Raw genomic sequence first — 18255 nt, 5'->3', positions numbered from 1 at the left:
GTCAGCCTGATGCCCAACCTTCAATGAAGGCACAGCCATTCATGCTTGCACCTACCTGCATGTCTTTAACGTCACTCGACCGCGGGGAGGACATGCAGACTCCACACAGAAGGCACTCCAGCCGAGAATCGAACGGGAGAACCTCTTGCTGTGAGGCGACAACGCTAACCGCTGCACCACCGCGGCTTCCAAGGTACAAACAATAATATAACATAATTCTTGTTGAACAAAGTTTACAGGTTCTGTTCAGCTATACACGTAATACAATCACGCAAGGATCAAGATTAAACAAGGTCAAAAGACCTAAAAAAAATGGACTTAAAGCCTTGTGTACAAATTAAAAAAAGATGACGCTTACAGAGACTGGTCTAAGAGTTTGGGTATGGTAATGAATATAAGAAAATTTCATATCCATTTTCTTACATAAAAAAAAGGCAATGCTTTAACATATAAGGTAGAAAAGAATGTTGTGTCTTTCGGCTTTTCCCGGTTAGGGGTCGCCACAGCAGAACTCTGGTCCGCTAATGATTGGCAGTAGATTTTTACGTGCCAAGTTGCCGGCCCTGACGCACAACCTTCAACAAAGGTACGCCCATTCACGCATGTCTCCACACAGAAGACTCTCTAGCTGAGAATCGAACAGGACAACGTCTTACTGTGAGGCGACAAGGTAGAAAAGAATAAGTATGCTAAATAAGTTGCTTTCACTGCTTCTTTCTGTGGTGCTGCACTTTTGAAGGCTGTAAGCTAATGAAGGTTGCAGTCTGTTAGAAAAAAATGAAAAGGAAGCATGTCATTTAACAGAGAAAAATAAATATGTTCTTTTCATAAACAGAGTCACTAATAATCTGTTGTCTGTGAGAGAATTAGTCACCATGCCTTTCATTTCAGCCTCAGAAAGTCTGCTTTACTAACAGAGGTTTCTAATGAATTATTGACTTTCAGAAAACATTAATCTTTCAAAGGTTGTTTCAGCCTCAGAACAACACAGAATTCCCTAGAGTGAGAGAGTAAGAAATAATTAAATTCCTACAGGTCACAGAATAGTTTCACAAAAGATTACTTCTGTATAGCTATATATGGGTCTATGTTAAATCATCGAACGCTTAAAAAAGCAAACGATGATTTATCAAACCTATGTAAGCAGAAGCTTACAATCTCGAAAGCTTAGAACAGCGATTTTTTTTTTTTCAAGGGAAAAAAATCGCTGTTCCACAAAACAAACTTCGCCCCCCACCACACACACACACCCGCCCTACTTAAATATACCAACTCCGAGATTGCACTACAGTCATGAAAACGGCAAAGTAATGGAAGCGGCTAAGCAATTTCTTTCCCAGGGAAAGAATTCACTTGTATGCCATTTGTGCTTTCAAGCTCGATTAAGATGCATTCAAAAGAATGCGTCTTCAATCATGTATGTGAGGTAAGCTCCTTAACCATTACACCCAACCCAAACCAGCCACCATGTAACACATCATTGTGAAGGCAGAGACCACCTTTCCCTAGATGCAGCTGTGTAATGGAATGCACTGAACAGCAGTGGAACCCAAATATTTAGTGTGATTATCTTGTCTGAGAGCCCTTTTCTTCTGTATAAGGTAAATTATTCTAAAAGATTAGGTCAACTATTTTTTTAACCTTTGTGACTTCCAAAGTTAATCTCTTACCTGTGGTGCCAGAGGCATTGTGGTCACTAAGTAAAAATGTAATGATTTTTTTTTTTGTAGGAAAAATGAAGTAATAAAGAACTAAGACATTGTTATAGTAATGCAGATGAGTTTTTTTAGGAAAAATAATACTGTGGTCTTTTCCTTTTGCAGGCAATTTACAGCAGCCCTGGAGGATCTGAATGAAGCCATCAAACTTTGTCCCAATAACCGAGAGATCCAGAGATTGCTAATGAGGGTTGAAGAGGAGTGCAGACAAATGCAGCAACAGCAACAACAGCCACCAGCACCAATGGAAACGGATACTGAGCCTCAGCACGAGGAGCTGGACCCAGCACAAGACATGTTTGATGAAGAATACATTGAACAAGATATAGAAAATGTCCCAGTAAGTCCACAGACAGAAGTGGGGCCTGGTCAAGGGATGCCAGTTATTCAGAGTCCACCTCAGTCACCAGCGCATCGAGATTCTGCTTACATGTCTGGTTCTCCTGTTGGGTCTCATCAAGTATTTGATTTTCGATCTAATTCAACTGTAGGATCACCGACCAGGCAGAGTTACCAATCCACTTCTCCTGCTTTGTCTCCAACTCACCAAAATTCTTATAGACCTAGCCCACCCCATACATCTCCAGCTCATCAGAGTTCTTCATACCGCTTTAGCCCACCACCTGTAGGTGGGCAGATTAAGGAGTACCAAAGCCCTCCACCTTCTCCTCTTCGTAGAGCTCCTCAGTATAGAGCAAGTCCACCTGCAGAAAGCATGAGTGTCTACAGACCACAGTCTGGTTCCCCAGTTCGTTATCAACAGGAATCTAGTGTTAGCCAGCTGCCTGGCAGACCAAAATCTCCATTGTCTAAGATGACACAAAGACCTTACCAAATGCCACAACTTCCTTCTGCAGTTCCTCAGCAGGGACTCAGGCTTCAGCCTGCCAAGGCTCAGATTGTCAGAACCAACCAGCCTAGTTCTTCAGTTCATTCTAGTGCGGTAATACCAGGTGGACCTTATGGACAAGTTGCCCACTCCATGAGCAGCAAATACCAGTCATCGGGGGAAATGGGAGTAAGTCAGAGCAGACTGGTTTATCAGACATCTCTTAGTGGAATACTGGCAGACAGCAGACCAGTGCAACATGTTCAAGCCAGTCTTAGTGCCGGGGCTATCTGCCAACATGGAGGATCTGGATTAACTAAGGAAGATCTCCCGCCAAGGCCTTCCTCTGCATATAGGGGTGGAATGCGATATAGTCATACTCCTCAAATTGGACGCAGTCAGTCTGCATCCTACTATCCAGTCTCCCATTCTAAGCTTGAAATGGAACGGTCCTCCTTACCTTCTAGTCAAATGGGGTCTCCGGATGTTTCTCACTTGATAAGGAGGGCCCTTACAGTAAATCCTAATGAGATTAAACCCCACCCTCCAACACCAAGACCACTTCTTCATTCCCAAAGTGTTGGCCTTCGCTTTTCTCCATCAAGTAACAGCATTTCTTCAGGTTCCAGTCTCACTCCATCTTTCCGTCCTTCATCTTCAATACAGCAGATGGAAATCCCATTGAAACCAGCCTATGATCGGGCCTGTGATGAGCTTTCTCCAGTGTCTCCAACTCAGGGGGGTTACCCTAGTGAGCCAACCCGCTCCAGGACCACTCCTTTTATGGGGATAATAGATAAAACTGCACGGACTCAGCAGTATCCTCATCTGCACCAACAGAGCCGGACATGGGCAATTTCTTCAGTGGATACAATTATAACTAGCCCTACATCTCCAGGTAATCTCCCACAAGCTGGATCTTACAGTCCACCTTCATCCATCAGCAGCATTGCCTTTTATAATAAAACCAATAATGCTCAGAATGGCCACCTTCTTGAGGATGACTATTATGGAACTCATGGAATGCTAGCCAATGGGTCACGAGGGGATATTTTGGAGAGAGTTAGCCAGGCCCCTTCATACCAGGATGTTAAGGTGGCTAGAACGCTGCCTGTTGCACAGGCATACCAGGAAAACATTTACAGGCAACTCTCAAGGGACTCCCGACAAGGGCAGACATCACCTATTAAACCAAAGAGACCATTCGTGGAGTCTAATGTATAAAGTTAATGATGTTATTGGATTATGACCCCCTTATTACTAGCACAGTTTTCCAGGTTTTTTTATTTTTCAATTTTTCTTTTTTTTAATTTGCGTAGTCGTATCTGTAGTACTGAACATAGCCATGTTAAGTTACACAATATACAGAAGCAGCAGTCTACTGCAATGTGCTAAGCACAGTTTGTTCACCCACACTTCAGGGACTAAGTACTGAGTTTACTTTTACTATAATTATACCATAATTTTTCCTGTATGCTTGCATACTCAACTTTTATTATCTACCTAGTAAGAAAAGTTACACTTGATGGTGCAGGGAACTGTTAGAGTGTAAAAAGTAAAAAATGTTAAAGTGATCATTTTCTGAAATTAATAGAGCACTGAAAGTGGGGTATTTTTCCCTATGGTTTAGTAACCTCAAGATTTATTATACATATTGTGATGAGAAATGGCCGTACATTGGGGTATGGGTTGTTTTGCTGACATGAGAAAAAATATGCATTTTGCCATTTCTGTAAAAGCTCATATTCTGTAAAGATCCAGAAGCTAGGTTATATTGTAATTTTTTATTTATGTATTTATGTTTTTCTCTGACTGCTGCTCCATTTCAGTTAACATGGGAGCTTCTCAGAAGAGTATTTTTTGCCCATTGTTACGGTTACAGTTTGTTTCATTATTTGTGCAGCAGTATTGTTTTTGTTACTCATGTAATTAATATGTAAAAGCAGTCAGGCATTCTGTTAATTTGTTGTACGTGGTGTCGCAGATCTCTTGCGATAGTTGTGCATTTGTTGTGGCAGCACCCAGTGTTAGAAGCTCGTGATAGTGATATGTGGTTAGGACAGGTAAAATCTGGAGCACATATTTATGGTCATTTTATTGATGCCATGACAAGAAGGTGGTGGGAGATGGGAGTTGTTTCTAACGTGTGCAGATATATTCCTGTTGGTTTTCCTGGAGAAGAGCAATGCTACTAAAGCTCATGCATTTCATTAAATGTGTGTAGTGTCAGCATATTGTGTATCAGATTAGCTCAGCAGAGGGGAAAGCATCTTCAATGTCATTGGTTTGATGTGCGACTTTTGAGTGTGTAAGTGCTTCCAGTACTAGTAGAAGACACAGAGAAAGGAGATGAAAAGCAGCTGTCAGAGTCAAAAATCCTCTCTGAGCATGAGCTTTTTTTTCTCCAAAACCGAGTCTTAACTTTATCTTGACTAATTTAATTAGAAATAATGTCTTCTTTTAGTACATTCCTTTAGAAAAGCATGTATGTCCTGGAAAGGACATTGCAGTTGGTATACCCCTTTGTTTAGGTATGTCATGAAAAGTTAAAAAGTCTTATATCCCGTCTTATTTCAGAGCTTTGCTTTACAAATTGTAAAAGTCATCCTTCAGTGTACGTTTTTTTTTTTGTCTGTTTTGTTTTACTTTTTAAGAGAATTTCTGCTCAACCTAATTACTTCAGTTTAGGAAGCTAACTAAATGATTTGACTTCTCATCTCGTTCAGCTTACGAATTTGATAGAAAGTATTATTACTTACTTTTCTGCTCCTGAAAAGTTATTATGGCAGTAGTGAAGGAGCATATACATACACATTGAAGATTACAAATTAAGTCCCTTCCAGCAAGCTCAGCCATAATTAATGTATAGAATGAGATTTAAAAGTTTAAGTTGTAGGGTACGTGGGAAAGCTTACCCAACATCTCACGGTCACTTGGCTATGAAAAGGTGGTTAGAACACAGCTTGTTGCACAGGCATCTGTGCTCTGGGTTTTAAGTGACTGTCACTGCTGAATGCAATGTAGTATTGAGGAGTCTGAAAATAGCTTTCATGAGAATATAAATGTGATGTAGCAACCACTATTGAAACTGTATCTGGGTGTGAAAGTCACTCATTTAACTGAGTTCATTGCAGGGGAATTTTAATTTCCCCATGATACAGCAGCCTCTTAGATGATTATATTAAAGGGTTTGCCTCTATGTGAATGAATGAATAAATGCAGGGTTCAGATTTTGTATATTTTTTTTTTTGTTAAAGTTCATATGGCTTTTGAACTATCAATCTTTGTGACTATGACATTGAAGCCAATAAAAAACGATTTGCATCCACATGCACAGTGAAACACAAATGTCTCAACATGTCCCAGAGCAGATTCTTATCTTACTGATTTGGTTAGCAGGTAATAAAGGTGGCACCTGAAGTTTACTTGTGGAAGGCCAGAAGATAACTGGAAAAGATAGAAATAAGTTACATTTATGCACTTTTTTCAGACAGAGTAAAAGATGAATAGAAGAATGAAACAAAAGGGATGGTTATAAAATACTTATTCTCAGGTATAGTTGTCAACTTCTGTGCTCATAAGTCAGGGATAAAGCTAAAAATAATGGCAGTCAAAGGCCCAAAAGTAAGGAGCAGTTTTTATATAGTACTCTGATTCAATTAAAAATTAACAGAGCAACAGGTTTTGCATCAACACACATTTTCTTAACAATAAGAAGCAAGAAACTGTCTGGAATTATTGACTGTAATTCTCAGTGATTTACTAGAAAATAATGTTTTGCGAGAAGTAAAGCAAAGATATGAGGCAAAATTGGGACAGTGGACAGCAGACTTCAACTGTTCAGCACATGCCTCTCGCTAAAACATTAATTGAAACTTCCAAATTCATAGCTTTGCAGCTGCCTTTGGTTTACAAAGAGTTAACAGCATGAATATGCAGTGTAAAAAGACAACAATAGAAAGTGGCTGGATTGCACTATGTACTAACGAGACAGGAAAAAAGTTTTAATTACCATTTATCTCAGTAGTAAAGAACATAATTTTCAGTATAAGAAAATGATGTGCATGAAAACACCAAAGTGAAGAGGGCTGATAGCAATAAAAAAACAAAAGTAAAGTTCAAATTAATTTAAAAATTACTTAGTCTAGACAAGATGTTGAAAACCTGCTTTAAACATTTTTAATTTGCCTTTTCTAATATTGTTGAAAAAAGAGACTGCATATAATTGTGCCTCATTCACAGAGTAGTTGAAAAAGAACATATTGAGCATTAACTCTTAAGTAATAATTAAAGCAACTTTATTTGGGTAGCATGTCAACGTGTGGTTCTTTTCAGCATTAATGCTGCTTTGGGGAGAGACAAAAGAGCATGGCTTAGTAGGTATGTTTGTGCGTGTGCCTATGTAGGTAGATCAGTATATCGATACTGATCTGTGTATCTCTCTCTCTCTCTCTCTCTCTATATATATATATATATATATATCCATATACCAAATGTGTACAACAACTGCAAGTGATCAAAAAAACAAGAAAGAGAAGCGTTTTTTTTTTTTTTTTTTTTTTTTTTTTGCATGGGATCAAGCAACTCTGCCACCCCCACACTTCCTGCTAATTACATGTACAGTCTCCAAGATTGCACTACAGAGTGGAAAGGGCAAATTCCCATATTCCATTGTACTTTAGTCTCACACAGAATAGCAGTTTAATTTGCTGGTACTAGCTTTTTTTCCTGTTCAACAATATATATAGATATATAACTATAGGAAAACATTTAACAGTCTTGACATACAGCTTATTAAGATCCTTCTTCAGATTACATTCTGTCTCACTTTGTAAGGCATCGGCATTTTCTGTTTTAATTATGTATGTGTTGGCTTGAGATGGATTTTCCAAACCCTGTTGGGTGTTTTTGCATTTTTCTTTCTCCTTGGAATCCAGAAACATAAAAAGTGTAAATATTTGATGAGTTTTTATCTGTTCAAAGGACAGTTGCACTCTAAACATATTTCTTTTCCATAGAGTGTATTTTCATACCTACAGAATGATCCTCCTACTTCCGCATATTAAAAACATCACTTGGGCAAATTTCTACTCCTCTGTGGCGTTTGTGTTGCAGTTTGCTTCCTCAGTGCAAACCATATTGGGGCTGAATGAAATGTCATGATGCTTTTTTTTTTCCCCTTAACAAAATTGATTCTCGTATCATTTTGCCTATTACATTTCAAAATTTCTTGCTAAGGGAAAAACACACTTAGTTAGGGTACCTGTAGCTTTTTCATGTTATTTCATGCACTGGAGTCATAAAAGTATTTATGCTGAATGTTCATAAGTTCATAGGTGTGTACTAGGCTAACGGCCCTGGAGCCTATATAAGCCTACCCCAAGAAGATTCCTTGGCAACATGCCGCCCAAAGTTAGTTCCTAGTGCCCCTGGCAAGCAAGGCCACTGAAGTGATCCCCGGGGTGAACTTCCTATTGCCCATCCACTTGTCAGGATTTCTCTTAAAGAGGGCCACTGAAGTGCTCTGCTTGATGTGATTGAGAAATTTGTTCCAGAGTATGGGAAGTCTCTGAGTTAGGAACCTGTCCCTCCAGCAGGTTCTGTTTATTGTGGTAATGAGGTTTAGGTCCCTGGAGTGTGTGGCACAGAAAGATTGGGATTTCTTTAGGTGCAGCATATGTAGCAGCTCTGGGTCAGACATGGCTTTGTAGGTCAAGCAGAGATTGCCTCTATGTAGGCGATAAGAGACAAGAGTATAGCTGAAATTTTTTGAGTCTCTCCATATAGGGCATGTATCCAAGGCCTAGGATCCTCTTAGTGAGGTATTTTTGTGGCCTTTCCAGTTGGGGCTGAATGTCAAGTTTAAGCACACATTGTTTTGCTACTGTATACTGTTTCTTGAAGCTGCCTTCTTTCCGTCACTTGGAGTCGTAAACCTGTTGAGCCTGTTGTTGAATCTAGGTAAAGAAGCCTGATATGCACCAAAAGCAGCTTCACTAGTTAGTTGGGCTTTGCAAGCCAGTAAATATGATGCTCTGGCTGCTTCAGGGGAAAAAAGGGCATAGGGATAGGGCATTTCACTTAGTTTTTTTCTAACTATTTTATCTCCTCTATGTTTTTAAATTTCTGCAAGAACTTAAAAGATTATACTGTACAAATGTAGGAAATAAATGGTTAGGAGGCAATGCAAAGCTATTATGGGCACTTTTATTGAGGATTCTCATATTTGTCAGAATATCTCACCCCTTCTGTTTTACATTAATGGAATTGTGATCTGACCGCAGGGACATTAGATGTGTTGTCACAGTGCATTATGAGCAAAAAGTAACTTTCCAAGAAAACAAGATTATATCTGGATATATGCCCCCATGAAGGCATTTGGAACTAGAAAACAATTAAAATAATTACATATTGTACTGCAGGTAGGTTTGAACTATGTAGAATTTTTTTTTGTATTTTTTCATTTTTTGCCCATAGTGGTTGTTTGATCTATTTACCAGTTGAGATTTAGATAGTTTTAGGTTAGCGTCTTCTGATTTGGGAGGATGTTTCACCTGTGACAGAGTAGCAGCATCTGTAATGACTTGATTCTTAATTAGCCTATAAACATTCATGACTTCTGCTCCCAAAGCTTTTAAGTGGTGGTGGTGTTATGCCAGATTTCTGTAGCCTGAGTTTGGAGGCATTCAGCAGTGGGTTACTGTTAGGATTTCCTTATTCCCACCAGCTTTTGCACAGTTCAGAAATTTCTCTGATTCCCTTGCTGTATGTGTGTGTGTGTGTGGGGGGGGGGGGTAGGTCTCCTGCTGAACCCCATATGGCTGTGCTTAACCTCAGTTGTTTTCTGCCACTCACCTCCAATCTCAAGCCTAACATTCATTCCAGTTTAGAGACATAGAAGAGATGGAGCATATCCCAACATTCAGGGGGCATAGGGAAGGCAAACTACTCCCTGACAGAATGCCAGTCTTGTCATATGAAACACATCTGTGCATTCAGTCACAGATAGCATGTACATCTGTGGGCAGGGTGAAGGCTCTCTAGTTAATTTCTGGCATATATTTGAGATGTAGAGTACTGGAGTAGCTAGTAAAAATCCACATGACACAAAAGATGACATACTGACTCTTTCCATAGATGTCCTAGGAATATTCCAGGAATTGCTGTTTAAAACATAAAAGACTTCATAATGTTTTTGCAGCTGTTGTACCACTTGTCAGCATCCACCCTTACACTGCTCTTACTGCCTGGAAAGGAAGTGTAATGCGAAGCATTGTCTCAGGTGCCACCCCTTCAGTCTGTCACTGAAAATATACAGAGAACCTCAAGGCCTACATCATCATAAGGAAGATAGCAGCTGTGGCAACATACTTGGTGTAGGCAAGAGAAAGTGTATCATTTGTACAATTTTGAGATTGTATCAGACTAAAAGGAGAAGGGAGGTGATGCAGATGTAGCTCTTCCTCTGTTAGAGTTCACTGTGTCAGCAGCCTCGTGATCCCTGGCATTCATGAGCTCTCCCTTGATTAGTGAGGGATTAAGACACATTTGTCCTTGTCTGACAGCTGTAAAAGTGCATTCCCAGTAATCCCCTTGGGCATGCATTGTGATGAGTCAGCAATGACTGCCCAGCGTTGAGCTTCTGAATCATGACTATGGCTAGTCAGCTAACATGCAATGATCCCCTTGAGTTCCTTCAGCAAAGGCTTGCATGCTGAACTTGGAATCTGCTTCTTTGCCTTTCCCTCTAGTAGAGTAGGGCATGCCAGCAAGGGGTGAGCCAAGTCCTATGATTCATCATATTGAATTTGGGCCCCTGACAATGACCCAGTCTTTGGATTTGCATATGCTGTTTAATGTCTGGTGAAAAAAATAGTTTGATGCCACTGTCCAGCATCTTGCGGTCCTCTGTTGACAAGGTACTATCTCAGGTGCTCACTATTCAAAGCACTGGAACCCAGAACCTGACATATGTTGTTCATCCATTACCTTGCATCAGGTATAACCAAGCCATGCCCTGTTTGAGTTAAGGGTAGAGGAGGATTTCCCTTCCCATCAGCATCATCCAGAGAAGGGAATTCCAAGGATCCTGAATACCTTTTTTTTTTTTTTGAGAAGGATAGTAGGGAGATCTCTTGTAGTTACTCTCCAGATAAATGTTCCTAAGAAGAAACTCTTAGGATCATGAAGTCCATTATTAACTGGACATTGCTGCCTTGCATTCTTAAAAATCCTTAAAACATTGTATTCAGGAGGAGAATGAGGAAGCCTGGATCCCTCCCATGGAACTTGTCCTGAATGATGCCATTTTTTTAGCCTATTTGGCTTCAGCTTTCTCCACTCGTGTGTGTGTGTGTGTGTGTGTGTGTGTGTGTGTGTGTGTGTGTGTGTATATACATACATTTGTACATTTACTTTTGTCACCTACTTTGTTTGCATGTCATTGCATATCTTGTTATAATGTTTATTGATGCAAAGGCTAGAACAGCAAGCTGTAGATAGTGCCAGTACTAGACAATGTGGTTCAGGATATTTTTAGTCCATTCTGGATGGCCCCTCAAAAGTATTGTCCTTTTTGGACTGGCTTTTCCGAGTCTGATTGCAGACCTCTAAGTAAGGAAGTAGAAATTGTCAACTATTAGGGTCTCTATAGTGCCCTCCAGTGTATGCTTCTTTAGTTATTCACGAAGAAGGTCTGCAGTAAGATGAAGGAGGTTCATAGGTGTGTTTAGGAGGATCTATTAACTTTGGGCAGAGAAACCTCCTCTGACTATACCAGCAAAGCCTCTTAGAAAGATGACTTTGCTTATGTAACAGTTACAATCCTAACTTTCCAACTAAACTATGTGCAATGGGAGGATGGCTCTGCAAGTTTGGCCAAAGATCGCAATGCTTAATTTCTTGAAATTTAGTTTTAGGATTTGGTCTAGGCACTACCTATTGGTGCATGGTAGTTCTTTCTAAAAACTCTGGAAATCAGTTGGAGAGTTAATGATAGCCCCAGGTTTTGTAGTCATCTCTGAACATGGTCAGTCACAAGCTATTGATTTCAGCCTCAACATCAAAGAAGTAAATATCAAACATAAGTGGTCGTAGGACCAATTTTTGGGGGACACTGCTAATGAGTATTCTTTTCAAAGAGAGCGTGTCTCCTACTTTGATCAACTTAGTTGTGTTTGTTTGCCAGTTTGGAACCCAGTGGGTAACACTTACATTTAGTTTGATTAGCTTAACGATAATGTCAGAATGTGGGATGGTGTCAGAGGCATTGACCCAGCTCTAGGTAGGCAATGTGAACGTAGTGACCTGCATCTAATGCATCATTGACGTGTTCAAATAAGTTAATCAGGTTCAGAAGGCAAGATTTGACTTTAACAAACACAAAATGGCTGGGGTCTAGGACTGCCTCTGTCCTTGACAGTAAATTCTATAATGGTGTGTTCCATGGCTTTGAAGATAAGGCTGGTAAGGCTTGTAGGTCTGTAATTTCCTGGATCATTAGTAGAGCCGCCCCCCTTGTGTAGTGGGTTGACTGTTGCATTTCCCTGTTCTTCTGACACAAATCCATTGAAGAAGCTGAAGTTGAATAGGCTTAGTAGTAAGTCAGTCAGACAGTGTCTGGTGCTGACAGGAAGGCAGCCTGGCACATTATCAAGACCCATGGAGCTAGTATTTTTGCCTTTGGAGAGAATGTTCAGGACTTGCTTAGAAGTGATTAGAGTGTGTGTGATGTGGGTGTACTAATAAGCAGGGTAAAGTTAGGAGGAGATAAGGGAATAATGTTAGACCTGCATTTGTCCACTAACATATTGACTGAACATTGTAAGACATTTCCTGTAAGGTTTCTTAGATATCTGGAGAAGGCTTTGCAGTTGTCCTTAACAGAGGTGGCATTTCTTAATTCATACTTACTATTTGAGGATTTGATTGTGTTTCTAAGATCTTTGTAGATCTTTTTTAATTCATCTGTATATGATGGGATATTGAATTTACTTTTATGGGCTATGCATTTCTTATTATTATTGTATAGTTTGCTTATAACAGAGTTCCATTATCGGACCTTATTCCTGAAATTAGCATCATATTTATGTCTTCTGAAGATAAATGCCTCGATGCTCGCTTTAAGTTGGCATAAAAATTATCTGCAGATTGTGAGATGAGGAGCACTTCATTCTGTCAGGCCATCAGTTAGCTAGATTAAGTTTGCCTTAGAGTTGTGTCTAAAGGTAGAATGGTTTTGTGGTAAGTCAATATTTAACCTCATAGTGAGTGTTACCAAACAGTGGTCAGATTTGACATAGTAACTATAATTGTTGAGTTTAGGGTGGCTGTATTCCTGATAACCAGGTGTATTTTGCACCCGTAGTTAGGACGTGAAACAGTTGGTCTAGATAGCTGGCATTAATAAAGTCCAGGAATCTTTGTGTGTATGTATTTATTTGAGATTGTGTAGGTTTCCTATTTAATAGAGAGATGAAGTTTCTAAGGAGATTAGTGTTAGATTCAATAGAGAGGGATGTCATCTTGTTTAGATATACGTCGTGGGCTTCAGGAGACACAGATAGGGTACGGTATTTCGTTGTGATATGGTATGGAGTTCTGCTTACTATGAAAAGGATATGAACGAGTTTAAGGTCATCAGCTTGGCTTGTGTGTCTAGAGGTGAGATGGCTTCTTAGTAATACAGATATGCCTCCTCCAGTAACAGCATCATTTTCCATATAGGGTCTGAAAGAGTAGTAGGCATTGAAATTCTACACAGGGTTGCTGTCACTGTTCTGAAAACCATGTTTCAGCAATTTCACAGAGATATCTTCAAAAATTAGAAATGTCCATAAGGAGTGCAACTTCTTGTTTAGGCTTCTAGCAGTGAGCAGTGGTACTTTTATGTAGTTCTGATTTTGATTGCCATTGTAGGTAATTTGAGGAGACTGTCTTTCCCTAAAAAAGAAACACTATGGGGGAGGAAAAGGTCCTGGCCAATATCTGGAAGCCACGAGGAGACAGGTGCAAGCCATCCCTAACAAAGCAGCCGGGGTTGTTAATTGTCTCCTCCCAGACAGATATATATCGGATTGCCTTAGAGGCTGGATACTGACTTAAGGGCAAAGAGTAACATTCTGATAAATTCTCAGTCTTAAAGCTGCCACTTGTTGAAAACCTATTTCAACACATCTAGCTGAGCATTGAATTGTTTATTTTAATTTTCCTCTTATAGCAGTGCCTACATTATTGCATTTTAGGTGAAAAGAAATTTAATCTAAGTTTTCTAGAGTCATAGAGGGTAGCACAAGGTGACAACAATCTTAAATGCAAACTTACATTTTTAGAAATATTTTTTGGAAATGTGGAGAAGCAGCAGTTCTGCAGTTGTGGGTGAACTGTACTGTGAAGACAATAAGCAAAAAAAAAAAAGATTTTATTTGTTTTTTTCTGTTTGCATCATTTTGTTGTTGGTATGTTCTCATACTCTGCACTTGGAAGTATGCAGTAATAAAGGGGTCTTAATTCTTACATACTGTGCTTGGAAGAAACGTAAGCATTTGTATATAGATGCAAGAGCCTCTCTATGAAGATACTGTAAGAGATTACTTTGTTCCATACTGTAAATGTTATACATGAAGTTTTGATCTCTATGGACCTGTAGTTTAAAAAGAAGAGAACATTTATTTATAAATAATTTATGTAAACTGTAAGGAATTTTTTCTTCTATCTGATACAACTTGTGTTAAATCGGTGTGAAGGGGGGACATTTCCAAATGAAGAGTGCTAAAATAGTTTCCCCCAATTGTTATTACTGTTTATTTTTATTTTACTTTTATTTATTATATATGGCATTAGTTTATGTACCTGACTTACATTTGAAGGCGATTACAGAGGAAAGCAGGTTAGTCTTCTCCAGGAAGTCTTTCAGTTTTTGGAATATATTATCTTGCCTTCCCAGGCCATTGTAGATTGGTAGGCTGTAGTTAATCCTCAGAATATCAAGTATTGTGTTTCATTTTCTAAACAAGGGCTAATGTTAACTACTTCACTAATGCTAGTTTATTGAAAAAAATCTTGCTGACTGCTGAAGTATTTGGTTGTTATGGAACCTATTTAACTGTATGCAACTTGTGGTCGTTTATGTTAACCATTACTTTGAATTCCTCATGTTGTTCCTCTCCAACCATTTTCTTTCTTTCTTCTGCAGTTTTACTGTATTTTTAAATACAGGCTACATTGGTATAGATTATTCCCCTTTCAACTGTCCCTCGGAAATCCTCAAACAAGCTTGATTTAGTCCATCTACCCTATTGAGACGTGATAGGGGTTGTGGATAGCTTTGCAAGGGTGCATTCAGTGTAAAACAGTCTCACATATAACCAGTATGGGTTTTCCCATCCTTAGACATTATCTTCTTTTGTAGATAGGTTAGAGTGGCAGTAACAAACTGCAAGGCAGGAACCTGCTTGTCAGGGAGGAACTCTCCATGTCCCCAAACTTCATCAACTGTGTACTTCAAATTTGTTGATTTTACCCCTATGGGGTGACCTGTTTGCCTTCCTGTCCCCTTACCAAATACACACTGTGTAAATGAACTGCACTGGAACATTTTCTCATGCATAGGTTTGCATGAGACGAAATAGCAACATTCCTGTTTAAAAGCAATTGTGTTGGTAGATCTGCCATTACTACCAGCCATTGGTGAATGAAAAATTAGCCTCTGCAGAAGTTAGCCATCTTTCAAGTTTAAAGTAAAAGGAGAGAGGAGATGGTAATATAAAAGCAGCAGTCAGCAGGATTACAAGTCATCTTATCAGGTAGAGCTATTTGTGAAGTCAATGCCAATCTGTGTTACAGGTTTTAAGAAGAGATCAGCAATCAAAATGTGTCCCGGTTCGACCCAGTCAGTGTGTTGTAAACAATATTTGTTTTCTTGCAGGAAGGAGCATGACCAACTTAGCTGACTGGATATATTTCATTTACTATATTTTTAGATTCGTGCCACATTCTGAGCTGAACGATCTTTAAATGTTCTACGTTGGACAGACCAACATGGACAGCTTATTTAAGGTTCTAATTTAAAAAAAAACTATGAAATGGGGATGAGCAAACAGTATGTTTGATAACAAGGGGAACTAAATAATGTGTGCTCATTTGATATTTTTCTCACTGCATTGCTGATCAAGAACTGTTTTAGGAATGTCCCCTGAAAGCACTTGCCATTTCCAGTACTGAGTTGAGTAAGGTATTTTAAAATACTCATTGTAATACAAGTAAAAAAATAAAATACAGAAACACACACACACTTAGCTGTCAGTTTTACACTTGCCCACTGACAAGTTAAATGTTCACAAGCTTCCTGCACTAAAAAAATTGCAACCTGTCTCTGTCAAATAGGTGCACTTTATCAGTTTAATTTTTGTTCTGCTGACAAATACTGGATATTTAATTGTGAAATGGTGTCCTCATTACTAGAAATAGCTTACAAATCTTGTCCTTGGGTGTATTTTGCAAAAAATAAATAAATATATACAAAAGAGAATTCTATGACAAGCAATGGATTATACTATTTATAGCACAAAGATTATCAGCTGTAAATATGCATCAGCAAGTTCAGTCTTTTTTCTACACAAAGATCACATAGTTGCCAGTAACTTAAAGGTAATCTCCAGCATTTTTCTCAGGGTAATGTACGAAGTTATAATTTTTTGATTGGATATTATGGAATTTAACATTTCCAAACTTGGTTATTTGATGTGTACATTAATCATATGTGCATTGACCTCTCTTTTAATTTATTACACAGCATTTTATATTTGTTAACTTTGGAAATAATTGGCTAGGGTCAAAAGAAGATTTTTTTACTTGAAGCATACATTTTTTACATTTATATTTGTCTGGATTTTGTGTCTGTGTTCGCACGCACGTGTGTGTGTGCATGTGTTTAAGCAGTGGCTCATGCTGGTATGTGTGTTGAACAGATATTATTTCACATCCACGGTGCTGAGGGAACAAACCCATCAGGTGAGTGCATTATAACCCTAGGTGTGCATGTGCAGTAATATATGTCAAAAGCACAATGCAGCATGTATTTGCACTTATGAAATCCTGTGATGTTTTTATGTATTTTGTAAAATTAACTTATTTTACATGCCCTGTTAGTCAAGGTGTGATTTTTTTTTTTTTTTGTTGAGCCAGTTTCACAATTATGTAAATCAGTCAATCAAAATGCCCACAGTATACTACAGTACTTTTAGCTCGTTTTTCCTTTATCTGTGTCTTTCAGTGGTTTATGCTGTTTTATGTTGCCGTCGTGCAATTTCTATGGATACTTCTTTTATTTTTTAAGTAAATGTAAAAAGGTCAGTAAATAGTGTAGCCGATCAGTTTCTTTGTCTGACATCTGCATTTTATTGTTCTTTGAAGCTTTTCTGTTGTGCTAGCATACCCTGGGGCCCTCCTACTTTACATTCCCTTCTTTTTTTTTTTCTTTAAAGCCTGAAAACTTAATGACTGATTTGCATGGCTTCTGAATTTGTTGGCTTTTTGTAAGGATCAGCTTCAAAAAGAAATTAATCTTTGCAATAGAAATGACCAAAAAATTAATTTTGTGTGCCTCAGTTTCCGCTCCTCTTCAAATGGACTGTGTCCCTTTCACTTACTCTCAATAAACAAGAAGGTTGTTTATTGGTGGTTCTTGTGTCTTTGTCATTTATGCCGCACATAAGTGTCTCAGAAGGAAAATTAAATTGCTTAGAAAGTCAAGTCAGACCACCACTGTCACTTCCTATAACCATTTAAAGAACCTTTTTAAACCTGTTCTTATAATATTAGATATGATGCTTTCCACCTTTTTCGTCCTTTCTGTGTTTGAGGTGCTCAAAAGGAATTTCTGTGCCAGATACAGTAACTGCAGTGTTACCTTGGTGATGTCTTCATCTCTGCATTTTTCTTAGATCTGTCTGTACTGCCAAATAATTCTGAGCCTTCAGGAAAGCTCTGACCTTGAAGAAGCTAATTTCATGATGTATCTGCTTTCCATTCATACTGTCCATGTACTGTGGACTGTGTAGCTCCTACGAATATCCCATGGCCTCTCATATCTAGTATCTAACCTCGCCAGGACACCAAAACTAGATTCTTCAGCTGCACCACAGCTTCTGGTCATGTTTCCTGTTGGTGACAGTACATTAGGTCATAGTGTTGCCTTAGAACTGTGCCCCATTTCCTGCAGTAATTTAACCTCACTAAAAACATTGAAAAACATAATAGTTACCCAAGTGCATTTGACTTTCATACATTTCAAATATTGCTATTCTCTGTACTTCATAGTGTATATAACTACATAAGTGTAGTTCATTTACTCATTAGGATGTTTGATGTGTGCGTCTGCCAGTTCTCCGTGTTATGACCTCAAGCAAGGAGACATTAACTGTGTGAGGTTATCAAAAATAAAAAGCATCTTTTATGTAGATTACCTCAGTCCTATGTACTTGAGTACAGAAATACGTAAACGCATATTTTTTAACAGTTAATACAAGATGGAAGGTGCACACATTTGATTTTTTGAGGAAATCAGTAGTTTTGATTGCATCTGATTTATTCAAAATGATTTGGCCAGTGCTGACTGACTAATTGGTAATTTAACAAAAGTTAAATAATTTTGGATCTGTATTTTTCAGAAATGTCTGTAGGGTTCTACAAAGTGCACTGCTCTCTGCA

At 38.7% G+C, this 18255-nt stretch overlaps 1 protein-coding gene across 1 annotated transcript in view; it reads left to right on the top strand.

Annotated features, from left to right (window-relative positions):
* TANC2 (tetratricopeptide repeat, ankyrin repeat and coiled-coil containing 2) overlaps positions 1–6977 on the top strand; it is a 2676984-nt gene extending 2670007 nt beyond the window's left edge. Inside the window, exon 25 of the mRNA XM_044055212.1 lies at positions 1824–6977. Coding sequence (XP_043911147.1) covers positions 1824–3771 — 1948 coding nt within the window. The 3' untranslated portion in view covers positions 3772–6977. The remainder of the gene's footprint in view (positions 1–1823) is intronic.
* The last annotated feature ends 11278 nt before the right edge of the window (positions 6978–18255 follow it).

This window comes from Protopterus annectens, chromosome 13.part0 (assembly GCF_019279795.1).
Source record: "Protopterus annectens isolate FY-2018-M chromosome 13.part0, PAN1.0, whole genome shotgun sequence".
Lineage (NCBI taxonomy): Eukaryota > Metazoa > Chordata > Ceratodontiformes > Protopteridae > Protopterus > Protopterus annectens.
Note: the sequence above shows the minus strand (reverse complement) of the source record. Positions and strands in the feature narration are given on the sequence as shown.